Here is a 20,735-nt window from a genome sequence, read left to right as displayed (position 1 = left end):
TAACTTATTTGGGGTATTTTTTTTTCTTTTATTGCTTTTGTAGAACCTACTGGATTGGTGACATTTACAAGACAGAGTCTTGAAGATTTTCCAGAGTGGGAAAGGTAATAATGATAAAAATAATCCTGGAATCTTAGAATTAGAAGGTTTCTTTTACTGTGAGAGGATTTTATTTTACAGCCCCTGGAAAAACGGTTTTCCAGCCTCTTAATTACCCTAGTCCTAAGGAGTTTCTTCTCCAAAGTGATAGCTTGTGTTGTTTAGAAAGGTTGTGCCTTTTGAATCAAAGTCTGCAACTCTTTGACTTCTACTCTTCTGCTTAGTTTTGTCTTCCAAAACAAAGTCCTATTTAGAAGTAAGGAGTTTTGTGTGTGAAGACATTAATTAACTGGAACACCTATTTAATGTTCTTCCTTACCTTCCTTTTTTGGTTAGTGTTTGTATTTTCTGATGTTTCTTCCTGGAAGACAAGATTAAGAAAAGTTTTTGTTGTTGTTGTTGTTGTTTTAAATAAACTAACATGTAAATCGTAATTACCTACAATTTGTCTGAGGGGACAAGAATTTTGAAGTTTGGCTGTCCATATGTACTACTGGCAGATTTTGTGGACATTGCTAATTTACTGTGTGTTTTTTTCCGTATTTTTATCTGCAAATACTGAGGAGAATAATAACCAATCTGAATTCATTCAGATTTCTCAGTGCCCTGGAATAGTTAACACATTTCCTAATCTAGAGCACATCCCCAAAGCACTAAAGAAGAATGGATCGACTTTTTCAATGCACGTGAAGACATGATCCGACATACTAAGTGCATATTTTGGGTGTGCATTCACTGCCTTTCATTTTCACTTTCTGATAATTTTATTGTAGTTTGTAATTGTTTTGTTTGGAATTAGTGATGAAAGGGCCTCACTCTTAAGGGCGTTAACTTGAGAAGGTAGCTTTCCCATGGTTTTTCATTCATCAAAGATGTTTATTTGTGAGGTGAAAGAAAGAACTTTAGGAGGCTGACTGCATGGCTGAGGTGATTATTAATACAGGGAAGTGTATAAAAGATTAAACAACCTAGAGGGGGAAAAAAACAGAAACAAAATTTAGCCAGAAAGGACAAGAACATGTACAGCATTTTGGAGTAATGGCATGTTAGAGATAAAAGGGACCCCAGGAAGTCCTCTGGCCCAGCTGCCTATTAAAGAGCAATCAATTCTATAATACCGTTGACAGAGACTAGACAGCTTCCATGATGAGAAATTCTCTATTTCACCTCAGTGAGTTTTTATTATCTAACTTATTAGATAATAGATACTGTTATTTTTATAATATTATTATCTAATATTATTATTAGGTTATATTATTATCTAATACTTTCATTCACTAAAAAAGTCTGTTTTCCCAGTTATCCTCCCCGCCACCGCCCATACTTGGTTCTTCCTTTTGGAGCTACAATAAGTAAATTTAATTTTCTGTAACATTCAACCCTCTTTCATGCATCTTAATGCTTTCTTGACTCACTCCACCTCTAACAATGCACACGGGTATATACTAAAATTACTCATTTCTTCTATTGCATATATAATAGTAATTCTAAACCCTTTATCTTTGTTCTTCACATACCCCAGGGCATTGGTCCCTCTTCAAATGTGGTGCCTAGAATTAAAAGTAATAATCTGCTATGTTACCTGCACAGACCGGAGTACAGAGCAGTGCTTTCCTTAGCTTTTCTGTTAGTCTCTGATAGGAACACAGATGTTTTGTTCATGTCACTTTGGTGTAGACTTTACAGACCATTCAGGGGGCTTGTTTTTCATTTAGCTCAGGATCTCTGCTCTGCATCTGGCATTTGTTTGGCACATGTTTGGCGTGAATGTGCGAGGACACTCATTTGTGTATTACCATCTGGGAGAGAATGGATAGGTCAAAATGCAGACCTCTTGGAAGCTGTTGTGTCAGTGAGATAACTTTGCCCCTAAGTAAGATCTAGATTTTCCCCTTAACTTGGATACACAGCATTTAACTGGTAACCTTTCTAACTTTAAAAAGAATTTTCTGATCTCTGTTTTGTTTTAGCTGCTTCATAAGTGAGTCGGCGAATGTAATTAAAATCAATCTCCCAGACTCTACTAAACCAGAAACATGCATTCACTTAAAGAGGGAGGATGAAGAAGAGATGAGGGATGTTCCCAAGACCAAGGGGCTGAACGGGTGCCAGGAAGTTAGAGGCTTTTCTGACTTCCAAGTTTTGGGCTTGGTATAGTTAGCCTCTGATTATCAGTAAATGCCTCAGTCAGGCTTAGTTAATCACAGAGAACCACAGAGGCTATGTCCTTGATTCCTGGGGCAGTGGAATGGAGGATTTGCTGGGGCCGGAAGGGGAAACTTCTCGGGAATTTGGAGGATGCTTTAAAAAAACAAACAAAACAAAAAACGCCAGTTTCTAGCAGTTTTGTAATTTTATTGAGGACTGTTGACAACTTCAGTGGTGGAGAAACGTTGAGGACAGTTGAGATTTCTGTTTTGAAGTCCTGACTGCCAAACCAGAGATTTCTGGATCATGGTTCTTTATCTTTCCAGTAGTATCCTCACAGGTCTTCTCCTTTGGAATAAAATGGCTAGGAAAATAAGACCCCTCCCCCAAAACAAAAGAGTTAAAAAAAACAATCTTAGGATACTATTTTCTACAAGAGATTTGGAAAGTAATTTTTCTAAAAGTATAGCATATTTTTTTCAAGTAAAGGTATTTTCAAATCTTTATTGCTTCATTGACTAGCCTTCTGCAGGTTACTTAACTGCTTTCTGTGTTTTGTTTTCCTCTGTAAAAAGAGGTGGTGATAGGGCTGTTGTGAGGATTAAAGGAGCTCATGTACATGAAGCTCTTAGAACCTGTAGTGAATTACCTTCTGAGTTTAAGGTTATCAGTCTGTTGGATTGACGCTTAGCCAGAAATGTATTTGGACTCATCGAAACTAGGAAGAAAGCAAATCCCAGTAAGTAAGTAGTGCTTCCCCAGCTAAGTTGTTTTTAAAAGTATATAATTGTTTTAAAAAGTATATGATTCCCCTCTCCCCCCAAAATTAATGCTACCCATGTAAGTTAGGGGTTTGGATCTCATCTGTTACATTCTATTATAATTTATATTTTTTGTTCAACAAATAGTCGGGGAAAAGTGTACTAAGGAAAAATACCATCATCAAATGCTATTAATAAAATTGAATTTTTTTTAATATACTGTAAGCCAGACTCTCTTAGGGTCTCTGGCTAGGTCTGAAAACTAAAGTGAAAAAGATTAACAGGAACAAAGTGTACACATTTATTTGATGTAAGTTTTACATGACATGGGAGCCTTCATAAGGAAATGAAGGCCCAAAGACATACCCTCTGTACTTTTATGCTCGGTTTGATGACTAGTAGATAGCCATGGAAGAATAGGGTGGGTTAAGGAGTACGGAGTAATTGTAGTGAACTGGGGAGACAGCACGGCCCGTTTGGTAGGATTCTTCTTGGGATCCCATTGTCTTCTAAGATAAAGATGCTCCTTTCCTCTGGGAATAGGGAGGGCACCTCTCACAGAGGGTACTGGGCTGTTTCAAGGCAGGAAGGGGAGGGAGGCCCGCGTTACCTTCCTGCTTCTGCCATTTTCTCAGACTTCTTCAGCTTTTAAATATTCAGAGTGCCAAAGTGCTATATTTTGGGGTAGTGTGTCCTGAACTCCATAAACACCTTACACTAAGGTGACCGTGGTTTATGAAAATGAAAGAAAATAATTGTGACTTACAGATACTAGGTTCATCTGTCAATTTTATTAATATAAAAATACCATAGGTCAGAATTTCTGTGGCATGTATTTTCATCAAGACATCCCCCACACATGCACACTATTATCAAACTAGTGAAAATAGAGCCCATTTGAGAATCATACATGACTTCTTGTCAAATTTTTCTATATTTTATCTTAGGTTGCCAACTCTAGCATAATAATAAAAATGTATCGATCTTAATTTTTTTTATATTTTGAGAAGTTTTTCAACTCTTAAAGAGGAGAAACTGATGTTTTGTAGGTGAAAAACGGGTTTCAAAACAGTATATTACCTCATTTTAATTTAAATATGTATACTTATATATTTGAATAAGAAAATGTTAGGCAGAGTTTACACCAAGAATGTTAACAGTAAGAATCTGTTTCTGGCTTTTGAGATTTGGCGTGGTTTAAATTTTTCTTTCATAGCTAATCTGTATTTTCTGTTGTGAAATACCTGTCATTAAAAAAATAAATAAGGGAATATGTTTTTCAATTGTAGGTGTGAAAACTCCCTGACTCGACTACATGTCACTTACGAAGGTACCATAGAAGGAAGTGGCCAAGGCATGCTCCAGGTAGGTGCAGCGGCATACATGTGTTTGGGACTTTCTCTTGTCAAGCTTTTGACAGCAAAGGGAATTTGAAAAGCTGTTTATTTATCTCCTAAGCTGATTTAATGCAAAGAAGCATGATAGCAGAATGGAGAAAAACACCAAACAGATCATCTTGACAGTCTTGGTAATATTGTTACTTGCCAGTGTATGTTCTCTGTTTCTTACATGTGCCTCTTTAAAAAGCCTTTGACAGAAAGTCCCAAGGTCTGGACAGCATCAGGCCTCTTGGTTCAGACACCGAGTGTAGATTGACAGTGGAGGAAGTTCCCAGGGTATGGGCTCGACAAGCTGTCACCTGACAGTTTTGTTGTTTTTCTTTAAAGGTTCTTGCTCTGCCCTAAATGATGACCATCTTGAGATGTTTTTCTGCCACCAACCTTGCTTAGATCTAGGAGGCAGAGGCCTAAGACTGGTAGGGTGACTGGTTAGCTCAGTTGGTTAGAGCATGGTGCTACCAATAAGACCAAGATTGCCAGTTTGATTCCCAATGTACCCTCCTTAAAATTAAATCAATCAATCAATCAATCGATCAATCGATCAATCGATCAATCAATCTTATAAGAAAGTCCTTTCTCCCACATATAAACATTTTAGTCATGTGAAACAAATATGTTTGCTGTCTTTTCCCTGTTTTAGAGCAGGTAATATCCCATCTCAATATTTGTTATTAATCTGTTATTGCCTTTACTTAAAATATATATATATTTCCAAAAAGGAGTTAACAAGTATAACATCCTGTGTATCTACCTTTAAATTGATGTAACACCTAATCTGAACATGTGTTTTCCATTTACTTTATAGTGATTTTTTAAAAATCATTCATCAGAGAGAAAATGTTAGTGATTTTTGTTCTTATCCCTTTTATAAGAGCATTATAATCTCAGTTTTCTTTGACAGAGTCTTGTACATTATCTCACTTATAGTGGAAACGTCTGATTTTTCTTCTTACATCCTTATTTGATACAAATATCCTGTCAGAAGCTAAATAAAGCATTTGACTGAGAATGGACTGCTGTGTTTGAATAACAATGTTTATTGTAAAATGGCTAGACTGATAGGCGTTTGGCTAGTTATATGATGCTATAAATGCCTAATGATACAGATTCTTTTTAGAATTGCCTTTTATTTATACATATTTGTAATTTAAATCTTCAAAGAGACAAGCCATGTTTTGTTTTAAATCACCTCCCAGTGATTGAGATTATAAACAAAAATACTTAGGATAACTGAATTAATATGTGTCCTATACTTAAAATTGTTCTAAATGTGTATTTAATCAGTACTTTCTCTTCTATTTAAAACAATAATTTTGAAACACAGTTAAAATTTGTTTCAAGAGAACATCGCTTTTTCCCCACAATACCATCTTGATGACGTTCTTTCGTACATTAAAGTCTTTGATTAGCTGAGGGAGTCTTAATACACATGAAATCAACAAAGCTCCTTACTGCTCGTTAGCACCGCAGGGATGCTGGCCTTTCGTTACAGTACAATTCAACAAGGAATTATTTAACAGCATTCAAAGCTGAGGTTCCCCCACTGCCCTGGAATATATTATAGATGAAGGGTGGAGCCTTGCTAGATTAAAAGAATACCATAAAAGCTTCCATTAATTGTTCTCCCTACTTGGCCATGTATTCCCAGGAGGTCAGGGAATATTCTATTGCAGGGCCATAAATAAAGCTCCTTGTGTAGTGTATAAATTACATGATGTTGAATGGCAATAACAGCAAAAACCTCTCTAAGGAGTGTTATCATTTCTCCCTTTTCATCAAGTTATAATATAGAAGCTGAGTAATCTAAACAAGTAACTTTAAAGTAAAATGAGTTGAAAAATGACTGGCTAAAAATAAAGAAGCACTCACATGCTTGTTTTCATGTACTGGAACAATAGGCTTCTCACCTGTAATAGCCTTTTATTAAGAACTTTTTTAAGTAGTAGAAACTGATTTTTTTAAAAGACTCCTGCTCTGAGAGGCAGATTGAATTTAATGTATTTATTTCTATGCATACCTTTCAAGTAATAAATGTTGGCCTTTTATTCAAAGAATGAGCAATAACATGCACCTTGAATGTATTTCATTTATCCTTACCAAGTACTGCATAAGTTGGATAGAGCTTTTCTTTCTATTTTGGCTGTGTACCTTGTTCCGGTAAAAATTAAGTTTAGTTGATCTCAAACCTTTGTTTCTCATTTGTATTTATGATACCATTATACTTAGCCAGTCTCTCAATTTTCAGGTGCTGTTCCTTTTCTCTCTTTGCTGGGTCTCTCTTTCCTTCACTCTCTTTCCCACTGACCTCTCTGAGACCCTAGTAGTGCTTATATTAATATAAACTATTCCGTGGTCACCTAATCAGCCTCTCTGCTTTTACTTTCATACTTTTCCAGGTCATTCTTTAAACTCTAGCCGGAATTATCTTCTGAAAACACAGGTGCTTTGTTGGTACTTTTATCCTAGAATCTTTCCCAGAACCTTCAGAATTAAGGAAACATTTCCTGGACTGCAGACCACCTCATCACCAATTGTAACCCTCCACATACCTACATTGCCAAGAGGCATGAGGAATCTGCTACGACACTCCTCAGACAGCTCTTCACATTTGGTTTTTCCTATGTCCTTGTGCCTCTGTTCCCTCAGCCTGAATGTCAGCAAAATCTAGATTGAATGACATATCCTCTTGTTACGCTCCCTGTCCTCCTCCCCATGCTCTATTGTAGTTAATTGTGTTATTTGGGCAGTTTCAAATATACTAGTAAGTCCTTTAGTAATCACCTTATCATTCTGCTTATGTGCCGCACTCCCATCTAGATTGTAAATGCTGTGAAGCCAGGAACCATGTCTTACTCATCTTTGTGTTCCGTGGTTCCCAATACAAGATTCAGTCAATATTTGTTGAATTTAATATTTTAAGCCATAAATCACCCAATGCATAAAGACCTCATTATGTAGTAGGTAACTGATTCTAATCAATGGATTTGTTTAACCAAAATTATTTTTTCTAAATAAGCTAAAGAGTTACTCTGTTTTTCAGCATTGATTTAGTATGCCAGAATATAAACCCAAATATATATTTCTCTGTGGTAACTTATTTTGAGAACTTGTCTAGTCATAATTTTCAGTATTTTCGAAATTCTTCTATAGTGCAGGAAGACTACTTTGCCTTGGATTAATTTCTGTCTTTTCACATATATTATTCCATCTCAAAAGACTCGTATTTTTGTGTTTTTTTTTCTTTCTTTTTCTTTTAATTTAAAAAATTGTTAGTGAAATTACATAGATTAGTGAAATTACAATTGTTAGTTAAATTACATAGATTTCAGGTGTACAATTCTGTATTACATCATCTATAAATCCCATTGTGTGTTCACCACCCAGAGTCAGTTCTCCTTCCATCACCATATATTTGATCCCCCTTACCCTCATCTCCCACTCCTCACCCCCCTTACACTCTAGTAACCACTAAACTATTGTCTGTGTCTATGAATTTTTGTTTCTCATTTGTTTGTCTTGTTGTTTTGTTGTTTTTGGTTTATATACCACATATCAGTGAAATCATATAGTTGTCTCCTTTTTCTGTCTGACTTATTTTGCTTAGCATTATATTCTCAAGATCCGTCCATGTTGTTCTGGGTTCTCAATTCTATTCCATTTGTCTATGTGTCTGTTTTTCTGCCAATACCATACTGTTTTGGTTATTGTAGCCCTGTAGTACTAGCTAAATTCAGGGAGTGTGATATCTCCAGTATTGATCTTTTTTCTTAAGATTGCTTTGGCTATTCGGGGTCTTTTGTGGTTCCAAACAAATCTGATGATTTTTTGTTCTATTTCTTTAAAAAATGCCATTGGGATTTTGCTGGGGATTGCATTAAATCTGTATATTGCTTTGGGTAATATGGCCATTTTAACTATGTTGATTCTTCCAATCCATGAGCACGGAATGTCTTTCCATTTCTTTGTGTCTTCTTCAATTTCTTTCAAAAATGTCTTATAGTTTTCAGCACATAGGTCCTTCACATCCTTGGTTAAGTTTATTCCTAGGTATTTTATTCTTTTTGCTGCAATTGCAAAAGGAATTGTTTTTTGTATTTCGTTTTCTGAGGTTTCATTGTTAGTATATAGGAATGCAATGGACTTTTGTACGTTGATTTTGTAGCCAGCAACTTTATTGTATTCGTCCATTGTTTCTAATAGCTTTTTGGTGGAGTCTTTAGGGTTTTCTTTTTATAGTATCATGTCATCTGCAAAGAGTGATAATTTAACTTCTTCATTCCCAATTTGGATGCCTTTTATTTCTTTCTCTTGCCTGATTGCTCTGGCAAGGACTTCCAACACTGTGTTGAAAAGCAGAGGTGTTAGGGGACAGCCCTGTCGTGTTCCTGAACGTAGAGCAAAGGGCTTCAGTTTTTCACCATTAATTATGAGATTAGCTGAGGGCTTGTCATATATGGCCTTTATTATGTTAAGGTATTTTCCTTCTATACCTATTTTATTAAGTGTTTTAATCATAAATGGATGTTGTATCTTGTCAAATGCTTTTTCTGCATCAATTGATATAATCATATGATTTTTGTCCTTTATTTTGTTTATGTGATGTATCACATTGATGGATTTGCGGATGTTGAACCATCCTTGTGCCCCGGGGATGGACCCCACTTGGTCGTGATGAATAATCTTTTTAATGCATTGTTGCATTCGATTTGCTAGAATTTTATTTAGGATTTTTGCATCTGTATTCATCAGAGATAATGGTCTATAGTTTTCGTTTTCTGTGTTGTCCTTACCAGGTTTTGGTATCAGGGTAATGGCCTCATAAAATGAGTTAGGGAGTACTGTCTCTTCTTCAATTTTTTGGAAGAGTTTGAGCAGGATTGGTATTAGATCCTCTTTGAAGGTTTGGTAGAATTCACCAGTGAAGCCATCTGGTCCCGGACTTTTGCTTTTGGGAAGGTTTTGGACGACTGATTCAATTTCGTTACTGGTGATCGGTCTGTTTAGATTTTCCAGTTCTTCATGGTTCAGCCCAGGAAAGCTATATGTTTCTAAGAACTTGTCCATTTCTTCTAGGTTATTGAATTTGGTGGCATATAGTCCTTCATAGTATTCTTGGATGATCTTTTGTATTTCTGTGGTGTCCGTGGTAACTTCCCCTTTTTCATTTCTGATTTTGTTAATTAGTGTCTTCTCTCTTTTTATCTTAGTGCGTCTAACCAAGGGTTTGTCAATTTTGTTAATCTTTTCAAAGAACCAGCTCTTTGTCACATTAATTTTTTCTATTGTCTTTTTGTTCTCTGTTTCATTTAGTTCTGCTCTGATTTTTGTTATTTTCTTTCTTCTGCTGACCTTGGGTTTCACTTGTTCTTCTTTTTCTAGTTCTTTAAGGTGTAACATGAGGTTATTTATTTGGGATTTTTCTTGTTTCTTGAGATAGGCCTGTAATGATATAAATTTCCCTCTTAAAACTGCTTTCACTGTGTCCCAAAAATTTTGGTAGGATGTATTTTCATTGTCATTTGTTTCTATGTAACTTTTGATCTCTCCTCTAATTTCTTCTTTGACCCAGTCATTCTTTAAAGGTATATTGTTTAATCTCCATGTATTTGTGTTTTTTCCTGCTTTCTTTTTGCAGTTGATATCCAATTTCAAAGCCTGTGATCAGAGAATATGCTTGGTATGATTTCAATCTTCTTAAATTTGCTGAGGCTGATTTTATGTCCCAATATATGGTCTGTCCTTGAGAATGTTCCATGTACACTAGAAAAGAATGTATAGTCTGATGTTTTAGGGTGAAGTGCTCTATATATTTCAATTATGTCCATTTCATCTAATGTGTCATTTAGGGCTGCTATTTCGTTATTTGTTTTCTGCTTGGATGATCTGTCTGTAGCTGTAAAGATATTCTTGTTTTACTCTTTTGTAAAATAGGCTTCAGATAATATGATCATTGCCTTAGAGAACACAGGCAACTCTTAAGATATCTCATATTTGAAAATAGTCTGAAAGTATATGTGAAATAATAGAAATATACACACACTCATACACACTCACACATATATAGATACATATATATGTATAAATTTGTATACGCCCCCAGTTTTTGGGACAGAGCTCCTAAAACCCTGGTAATTTTCTAAATGGTAAGAGTACTGGGAGCATCTGTTGTTCTAATATTTGGTCTTTGACCCTGATTCCTGACACAGAGCTCCTAAGACCCTTAGAATTTCCTGGGTGATAGAAGTTTCTTTTGTTCTATGGAGGCAACTCTTGGTGGGCTTCCAGAGAGCTTCAGGATGGAGGCTGATTACCAGAAAGACCAAGCCATAACTAGAAGTTTGGAACTTTGCATTCAGCTGCCCATATTCTGGGAAAAGGAGAGGGACTGGAAACAGTTAATAATCAGTCATGCCTACATGCTCTTGCCTCCATAAGAATCCCAAAGCACAGGATTCAGAGAGCTTCCAGGTTGGTGAAGATGTGGAGGTGCTGAGAGAGTGACTTGTGGGGACAGTGACTTGCCTGGAAGCCCTGTGCCTCTTCCCACATCCCTTACCCTGTGTATCTTTTCATCTGGCCATTCATCTGTATCCTCTGTTATATGCTTTTAAGTAAATCAGTAAATGTAAGTGTTAATCTGAGTTATGTGAGCTATTCTAGCAGATTATTGAACCCCAAGATGGGGTCATGAGAACCCCAATTAGCCAGTCAACTAGAAGTACAGGTAAAGACTTGGGACTTGCAATTGGCATCTCAAGTCAGGCAGTCTTGTGACACTGAACCCTTAGCCTGTGGAATCTGATACTTACTCCAGGTAGATAGGGTCAGAACTGAATTGTATTATAAGGTACCCAGGTGGTGTCACAGAATTGTTCGATGTGTGGAAAACCCACACATCTGGTGTTATACATGTTGTGAGTTTGATAGTAATGTGAAATTAAAGGAGAGACCCAGATGTGTGTTTTTCCTGCACAGTATATAAGCCCCTCTTACATTACTTACTAAAGTCTTTTCTGGTGTGTATAACTATGTATGTACACACTTGTGTAGATGTGTGTGATCTAACTCCTCAAATAGAATAATCTAAGGCAAAGTTGGAAACCATTCCTTACATACTGCCCCATAATGCCTAGCATAGTGTTAGAAGCTTGGTAAGGTGCTTTGTGAGTTTAAGACAAACAAATAACGATGGAAGGTCGAGTTGGCTTTCTCTTGAGGATTGTGTAACTCATTAATAGGGGGATCCCATCTTGGTACTCAACGGAAGCTTATGTACAGTTTTAAACTAAATTGGGAATATTAGTTTAGTTGAATCTTTATTGTTAAACTAGGTTTTCTGTCTTCGTTTTTTTCCCTAGGTTTATTTTTTTTTAATTATTTGTAACGTTCATGCAGTTGGGAGTTTGCGATTTTATTTACAACTTAATTTCTATCCCTTTATTCTTTCCCAGAAGAAAAAGTTTACCCAAAAAAGATCAGTACGAAACTTTACAGTTCTTTTTTTTTTTTTTTTTTAAGGACAAGTGTTTGATTGGCATTATATAAGAAAGGTATAACTATATTAAAGCCTATGAAATACATAAATGGAAATTGAGTAGTGAATGGTGGGGAAATTATCTTGAAACCTTTCCAGATAAAGCTTCCCTTGCTTTGTAGCCCTTGGAGCATAAATAAGGTTTTTAAACAAAAGCCCACATAATGACATTGAGTCTTTTGTCTAAACGCTCCATTTTCCAGGTTCCTTCTAAGGTTTTGGGATCCAAAGAAATATGCAGAGATGTTAACTGTTAACTGCAGTGAGATGGAAAGAGTGCGATCAACCACAATCTCTTCTCCCTGAGAAGATTACTATTTTGGGGATTGATTTATATGGGAAAGGAAGGAAGATTAGAAGTAGCATACTTTTTTATCATGTATCTAGGTATTTTAGAGCATCATTTAATGTGCCACGTTTTCCCAATTAGGTGGATTTTGCAAACCGTTTTGTTGGAGGTGGTGTAACCAGTGCAGGACTTGTGCAAGAAGAAATTCGCTTTTTAATCAACCCTGAGTTGATTGTTTCACGGCTCTTCACTGAGGTGCTGGATCACAATGAATGTCTTATCATCACAGGTTAGTTTGGGGAAAGGTGGACAATGGGGTAGTTTTCCCCATCTATGAATGAATATCTGTCATGAAGACTAGAGGCCGCCCAGATAAACTTTTGTCTACCATGGGTATTGGTCCCAATATTTTTAGTCATTAATTTATACTTGTTTTTTTTTTTAATTGTTGTAGAGTTGACTCTTGAACTGCTGACTCCCCCCGCCATGCAGTCAAAAATCCACATACAATTTTTGACTCCCCAAATCTGAAGTTGTCCCTTGCTATTAGTTCCAAAACCCCCTGTGGATACCAAAATCCACAGATGCTCAAGTCCCTATGTAAAAAGGTATAGATCAGGCGTACGGTCACCCGTTTGCATCTGTGGACTCCCAAATGTGGATCAAAAACAGTATAGGTATTTGGAAAAAATCCACATGTAAGTGGACCTATGCAGTTCAAACCTATGTTTTCAAGGGTCAACTGTCGCTTTATTTTCCTCATCTTGAGTAAGACATTTTATCCCCACCTTTTTTTCTTGGCTACTTCATCTGAGGAACAAGGGTAAAAACTGTTTAATTATTCTCCATTTTGATTTTATATAATACAGTGGTCTTAAAAAGAAAATAGTGATGTGTCTTTGAGGATGTATTCTATTGTTATTCCTCCATTATATTTCTAAAGTGATTTATTGTACTTCAATATGAAGACACAATATAAATGTAAAAAGCAGAGTTACAGCATTTGGAGAGAGTCAGTACAACAATGAGCTTTAAAGAAGAGAAATAAATTAGTAACTTAATGTTTATCCTAATGTCTAATCCTAAGAGAAAAAGTGTGATTATCTTACTGCCTCTCCTTGATTTAAGTTAATATAGGAGAAGAGAGAGAAATACAGTCAAATTTATATTTTAGGTCTATTCTTGAGATTTAATTTTTTTTCTTTAAGTTTCTTTAGATTGAGATACCATTGTCACAGTATTTTCTTGTGAATGAGCTACAAAAAAGTTAATGATTAATTCATAGCTCTTAAGAAGCTCTTAATCAGCTACCTTAAATAATTTAAGCCTTTTATTCAAGTACCTAAAATAACATTCCCACATAAAAGCCATAATCACTCATTAGTTGCTGATACTTTTTTCTTTCTGCAAAAGAGGATTTTCTATTTCCTTTTTGAGTCTATCGCTGCTTTGAGATTAGTGTAGAAGACTAAACATTCAGCTGGGTTAGAGAATTTGGTTAATTGTTATTCCCAAAGATTACAATGGGAGAAAAACTATATGAGTAATATCAAATGTATATTCAACTAATTCACCTTCAAAGAGGTACATGACGGAACTAAAGACTCTTCAGGTCTCATCTTGAAGCCACACTCTTTGCCTCAGATACATTTGTAGGCAACCTTCAGGAGAGTATCTAAATTTGTTTTTTTATATTTTGCTTTCAAGATTCTCTTTTTGTGTTTTTCAGCAGCTGATTATGACATGCTTAGGTGTGAATCTCTTTGACTTTATCCTATTTGGAGGTCATTGAGATTGAATGTTTAGATAAATTTCGTAAATTTTTGGCCATTATTTCTTCAAATATTCTTTCTGTCCCTTTTTCTCCTCTCTTTCTGGGACTTCCATTATGCATATGTTGGTACATTTGGTGGTGTCCCATTGATCTCTGAAGCTCTGTTCATTTTTCTTTGTTCTTTACTTGTTCTTTTCTTCAGACTAGATAATTTTAAGTTCACTAATTCTTTCTGCTCTAAATTGCTTTTGAATCCCTCCAGTGAAACTTTTATTTCAGTTATTGTACTTTTCAACTCCAGAATTTATTTGGTTGCTTCTTTTTTTTAAGAATTTCTATCTTTTTGTTGAGAGTCTTTATTTGCGAGGCATTATTCTCATGCTTTCATTTAGTTCTGTAGATACAATTTCCTGTACTTCTTTGAACATGTTTAAAATAGTTGATTTAAAGCCTTTGTTTAGTAAGTTCAACATCTTGGCTTGTCAGGGACAATTACTACAATGACTACCTTTTTTTTCTGAGTAGGGGCCCGACTTCCTTGTTTCTTTGCATGTCTCAACTTTTTGTTGAAAATTGGATGTTTTAAATAATGTGTCAACTCTCTCAAAATCAGATTTTCCCTTCCCCCAGAGTTTGTTTTCAATGCTGTTTGTTGTTTCCTTAGTGACTTTCCTAAACTAATTCTGTAAAGTCTGTGTTCTTTTTTGTGTGATCACTAAAGTCTCTGCTTGGTTAGACTAGTGGTCAGCCGGTGATTGGACAGAGATTTTCTTAAGTGCCAAGAACCAGTAAGTCTCTTAGTTTTTGCCAAAGGGTTCTGTGTGCTGTTGAGGCTCACCTTCAACACTCCACCAAGCAGTTGGCACTTCCTTCTTGCTTGTACTTGATACTTCACTTCCTCCTTGCACAGAGCCCCAAGATCAAACAGAGAGGAGGTCTTAGGACCGTCTCAGTTCTTTCCCTGAGCATGTGCACAGCCATGGGCATGTGGGTAGCCTTCTACGTTCCTGGGGATACTTCGAACTTTTCCACGTCTCTTATGGACATCTCATTCCTCAGGTTTTCCTTTAAAACTTTTGGTTAGCCTGTTGTTTTCACCAACTATTAGCTACTGCCTCAGGCAGCCACACTGTTATACAATTGCCTATAATTGTTTTCAACGAACACCCCTGGAGATTAGACGGTTTGCACTGGGCAAGCTTCAAGTCAAGTCAAATAAAGATAGCTTTGCTAGTGAGGTCTTCCAGGGAACCACCAGATACGTCATATGGTAACAGTTCTCTGAGAATGGGGCTTTGAAGGAGCTTTAGCCCTTTTCTACCACCTCTGGTGGCTACCAGTCTCCTAGTTTTCACTGTGATTATAGGCTCTTGGTTTTTTAAGGCTATCACAGAGCTTGGGAGAGCAGAATAGGAACAGGGCAGGTTCAAGACGCTACAAGACTCACTCTTTTTACCAAGATTCAGTCATTTTTCCTCTAATAAACACTCTTTGGACTGCTGCAAGCCTTTGGATGACTCCCACAGTTCAGAAAAAGGTGAGTCTCACAATTTTACCAGTATTCTTATTGCTTTTAGAGAGGAGAAAATTTTCAGAGGTTTTTACCCCATCAGTTTTTCCAACGCGTCCTTATCTTTTATAAGTACTTGTTGGTTGAGGGGCTTTCAACAAGTTATCTCACATCCTTAGATAGCCTGTGTTATTTTTTTATAATATTATTGTGAGTCTTCTTGTTTTGGTGTGGTAAGGCAAAAAATATAACAATTGTTAATTGTCTGAGTTTATATAGGAAATTAAGAATGGAACCTCAGCAAAGGAATTTCTTCTTGGATAGAGATTGTGATCCACATTTTACTGACATGAAATAATAGAATGCTTTTATTCTCAATGTTTTCTCAACTCACATATTGGTTTAGCTATATTCATTTGTTTGTTTATTGTATATACAGATACAAAGAACACAGTTGGAAGGTATGAGGGAAGAAGACAATACATGGAATTACAGAACAAAAAATTAAACTGTCATAAATCCATTGTTGGGCAAATAAATAATTTGAGTATTGGTCTCATACTGTTTTAGAGAGCTCTGAAGGTATGAAATGTGACTGTCTCCAGCATTTGGGTGTATCAAATAATACTTTAAAAGAATTTTAATTTTTAGCAGATAAGCTAGATTTGAACTGAAGACTCAGAACAAAATATTCCATCAACTTTTGAGATGAATTTATAGTTGACCCTTGAGCAACACAGGTTTGAACTACATGGTTCTACTTATACGAGTACATGGATTTTTAAAAAATAAATATATTGGAAAAATTTTTGGAGATTTTGTTTATTACCGTGAAGCATTTGTATCAATTATACTAAGCAACCATGAAGCAATCATATTGCTGCTTCTTTGTTACCAATGCATGAATTGTTATACTTTTTTCATATTTTCATTTTTTCATGTCTAGTGTTAGTATTACATATAACATCTACAGTGTTTTGTTTCGTAAAAGACAATATGATATAGACACTGACAGACAATTTCTTTTGTAAACCGACAATGTAAACGTATGGTATCAGGAAATACAGTGTAGTACTGTAAATGTATTTTCTCATAGTTTTCTTAATAACATTTTCCTTTAGCTTACTTTATCATAAGAATACAGTATATAATAAATATAACATACAAAATATGTGTTAATGTTTATGTTATCAATAAGGCTTATGTCAACAGTAGGATATTAGTAGTTAAGTTTTTGGGGAGTCAAAAGTTATACATGGGTTTTCGATTATGTGGGGCGGGTGCCCCTAACTCCCATGTTGTTCAAAGGTCAGCTGTACATCATTGAAATAAAAATGTTGATAGAATGCTGGGCGTTTAAACACAACTAATTTGTCCATTTTCTTCATTTCTTTTGTACTAGGAAAGTAGTAAGTCTCTTGTCATCTATCATTAATGTTGCTGTAAATAAAGGATGTAACTTCCCTATAAAAGGAAAACATAAGAAATTTTTTCTTGTTTTAAAGATAGTTTGTGCCTGGTCTAAAAAAGGATAATCACTCTAGAGTTACGTCTGGTCTCTAACTTACTTGCAGGCATTGTAAAATAAATGGAAAATTGCAGATCCACGACTCACCTTCACATCCATAATTACCTCAGGCTAACAACATCTGGGGTGACTTTTAACTCAGCATTTTTTCCCCACATCCACTTAACTCTATTATAGAGACTCCTAATTAATATCTGTGATGTGATGTTCCCTTAATGGAAATGGCCATTTCATCATCTATTTGATGTTGGATTTCTGCCATCTCCCTTCTTAGGAGACTTTTAACCATGCAGTGCAATCTATCTGCCTGATCAATCCCATTCCTTCAATGATTCATCTAGGCTCAGTGAGCTAATGGCTGTGACTGTGCTGCCTGAATCTGTAGAAGAGTTTGAGAAATTGGAAATAAATTAAATTTATCATCATTGTGGGGCATCTGGTTGGTATCAGACTTTTAATGAATATGAAACAGGTCATGCAAACAAGCAAATACTTTCATCCAGACCGTGTTATCCCTCTGTTTGCTATGACCCTCTCTGGGGCAGACATGAGTCAAAACATTTCAGGAAGTTTAGATAGAGGGAAAAATTAAAACTCCAATCTTCCCTTTTTCCCTTTTTTCCCTCTCTCATGTTCCTCTACAACTAGCAGCGAATAGCTTCAATACCAAAGGGTTTTACTGTGGTTATGGGAGATCGTTTTGTTGTTTCTGTGTGGTGAACACATAAAGTAGATGCCTAGATATGAAACTTACTGAGCAGAATGTTAGTCCATTTAACATAAAGTCTGCACTCTAGTGAATCCAGTTATCCCAGACATCACAGATCCTTATACCTTTTGTGAGTGTCAGCAGAACTGCTAGAAAGGACAAAATTGGAACCATTGCTTAGAGTATTTGCTTTTTATATGTATAGAATAACATCGCTACAAAAACAGCCCATTGCTAACTTAAATAACACTAGGTCATTGGGAAAGATCCATATTCAGTTGGAGTTTGGCTTTTCTTAATTTTTATTAATCATGGAAATGAAAGGAAAGAGTGTTTTATCTGCTGCATAATCACCACTATGTGAGTGATACTAGTACAAGCAGAGTAGGTGGCTTTCATATTAACCTTCTTTCTAAGGGCACAACCCATTGATAAGTAGAATGTTTTTAATCTCCAAATATTTTTCCTGTGTTTGTCACAAACTTTCATTACTAGTAAGAGAAAATAGAAATGTTTCTAACTGCTAATCTAAAAACTCATAAAGGTGTCATGAACTCTTAAAAAGATTTGAATGGGTTCCTTCTAGTTTTGTGCTTAAGTGAAGGTTTGCCTTTGAACATGAAGTCTTATAGGCTGTCCCAAGAGAGCTATCACAAAGGTCATTCAGTCTCTGACTCTTGTTTGCTGTTAGCAGTTTCCCCTTGCATTTTCATTGTAGCTTATCAATAAATTTGAATTTAAAACGTTAAGGGTATCCGTTTTTCAGAACAGTCGACATAATTTTGAAAGATGTCTACTTAGAAAACCCAGGATTTAATTTGTGTAGAGCAGAAGCATCTGTGTGTGATTTTTATTTCCCATAACTAAAGGAAATAAATCTAACCTCGTTTGTCTTAGGAAAGACGACTGAAACCATCCTAACTTGAAATAGAAATATGGTAATTGTTATTTATATTTTTCAGCTACTTTCTTTTTAATAGACAGAACAGGTATTTGTTTTCATAGTTAAGAGATCAGAGTTGGCAGCATTTTTTGTTTGTTTATAAACAGGAAAATGAGGCTTGGCCATTTGGGGGCAAAAAATAGAAAAGAACAAGACTGTTCCTGAGTGTCTATTCCCAGTCAGGCCAGTGGACCAGGTTGCTTTTAAACCCCAAATACCTGGAATCATAGATCTTTAATTTCTCTAACCCCCCCAACTGCTTTATGGTTTTGAAGGATTTTAAACTCATCTTATTCGGTTTTCCAAGCAATTCTGTGAGGTAAACAAGCATTAAGCCTGAATTTTAGAAGACAAAATGAAGTCCAAGGAGATTTCATTACTTAAGGATTTACTGTGGGTTCCTCATACTTCCTAATGTTAGTGTGTGCTCTTTGTAAATGGGAATTTTCTATATGTGTCAATTATATGGTACTTCTGATTAAGTATTTCTGGAGTAATTATTTTAACCTGTTAATTCAATATTCTTCCTGTTTTTCTCATTAATTATTATGTTTATACGGCAAGTACTTGCTCAGCTGCTTCTATACTCTTACATTACAAGATGTTCATGTAGACCCAATGTTAATAATATATAATCCCCACCCTCAAGAAGTTAACAGTCCCAGTGAGGGAGTTAGGTTACAGTTTTTAACTGCTTTATTGAGGTATAATTGACATATGATAAACTATTTTCAGGTGTGTAATTAAGTTTTAACGTATGGCTATACCCATGAAACCACCTTTTGCCCATATTTTAATTGGGTTGTTTGTTTTTTTATTGTTGAGTTTTGAAAGTGCTTTATTTTTTTAGATACATGTCCTTTATCAGATATGTGTGGTGTGTCTTATTATCTTAACAGTGACTTTTGAAAATCAGAAGTTTCCAATTTTGAAGCTTAGTTTATTGTTTTTTGGTTTTGCTTTTTCTGTTTTGATTACTGTTGCTTTGTAATAATTCATGAAATCAGTTAGTGTGAGCCCTCCAGCTTTGTTCTTCTTCAGAGTTGTTTTGGTGAATTTTAGAATCATTTCTCTGGTGACTATTTCATGTAGGCATTAGCCACTTGTTTACCTGCCTCTGTGAAGTTTATGTTCAAGTCTTTTGCCCATTAAATTGGGTTATTTGTTTTTATCGACTTGTAGGAGTTCTTCAAATATTCTCAGCACAAATTTTTGTCAAATACTTGTTTTCAGAATATTTTTTCCTCTAGTTTTGCCTAAGCATTTTCCTAACTATTTTAATATTGACCTAGTTTAAAAAAAAAAAAATTATTGAGGTTACTATTTTCTTTATCCTATCTAAGAAATCTTTACCTACCCCAATGTCATAAAGCCATTCTCCTATGTTTTCTTCTTAGAAGTCTTACAGTTTTAGGGTTTATGTTTATATTTATCTCATAATGTGAGGTAGCAGTTGTCGGTGATAGTTTTTGGGTTTTTTGATATGAATATCTACGTATTTCAGCAACATTTGTTGGAAGGACTATTCTTTTCCCAATAGATTGTTTTAGCACTTTTTGGTGAAAAGCCAATTGCCCAGGCAAGTGTGGATTTACCTATTCTATTTCATTCCATTGATCTATTGGTTTTTCCTTAGGCCAAGACCAAGTATAGTTGACCCTTGAACAATATAGGGTTGAACTGCACAGGTCCACTTATCTGCAGATTTTTTTTTCCCCCAATACCTGTACTGTTTTTGATGCTTGGTTGGAAGTATAAGTATACGGATGGACTACTATATGCATTGATGTATTCCATTTTATATAGGAGACTTGTGCATCTGCAGATTTTGTTATCTGTGGGAGAGGAAGGGTGGTCCTGGAACCCCCCATGGTTACCAAGGAACAACTTAAGTTTTGGGGAGTCAAAAGTTATACACAGATTTTCGACTGTTCAAGGTTCGGCACCCCTAATGATCTGATCCCCTGCATTGTTCAAGGGTCAACTGTAAATATTGAATCCTCCAGTTTTGTTCTTTTTTCGAAAATGTTTTGGCTATTC

The 20,735-nt window shown here is 35.6% G+C and overlaps 1 protein-coding gene across 8 annotated transcripts in view; it reads left to right on the top strand.

Moving 5' to 3' along the window:
• Positions 1-20,735, top strand: part of PARG (poly(ADP-ribose) glycohydrolase) — a 142,381-nt gene that overhangs the window by 88,607 nt on the left and 33,039 nt on the right. For all 8 annotated transcript variants that reach the window (XM_074337273.2, XM_074337270.2, XM_074337271.2 and 5 more), the window contains 3 exons: positions 44-104; positions 4,298-4,373; positions 12,373-12,520. In XM_074337273.2, coding sequence (XP_074193374.1) covers positions 44-104; positions 4,298-4,373; positions 12,373-12,520 — 285 coding nt within the window. The remainder of the gene's footprint in view (positions 1-43; positions 105-4,297; positions 4,374-12,372; positions 12,521-20,735) is intronic.

This window comes from Rhinolophus sinicus, chromosome 15, assembly GCF_057876585.1.
Source record: "Rhinolophus sinicus isolate RSI-liver-muscle chromosome 15, RSI-T2T, whole genome shotgun sequence".
Classification (NCBI taxonomy): Eukaryota; Metazoa; Chordata; class Mammalia; order Chiroptera; family Rhinolophidae; genus Rhinolophus; species Rhinolophus sinicus.
Note: the sequence above shows the minus strand (reverse complement) of the source record. Positions and strands in the feature narration are given on the sequence as shown.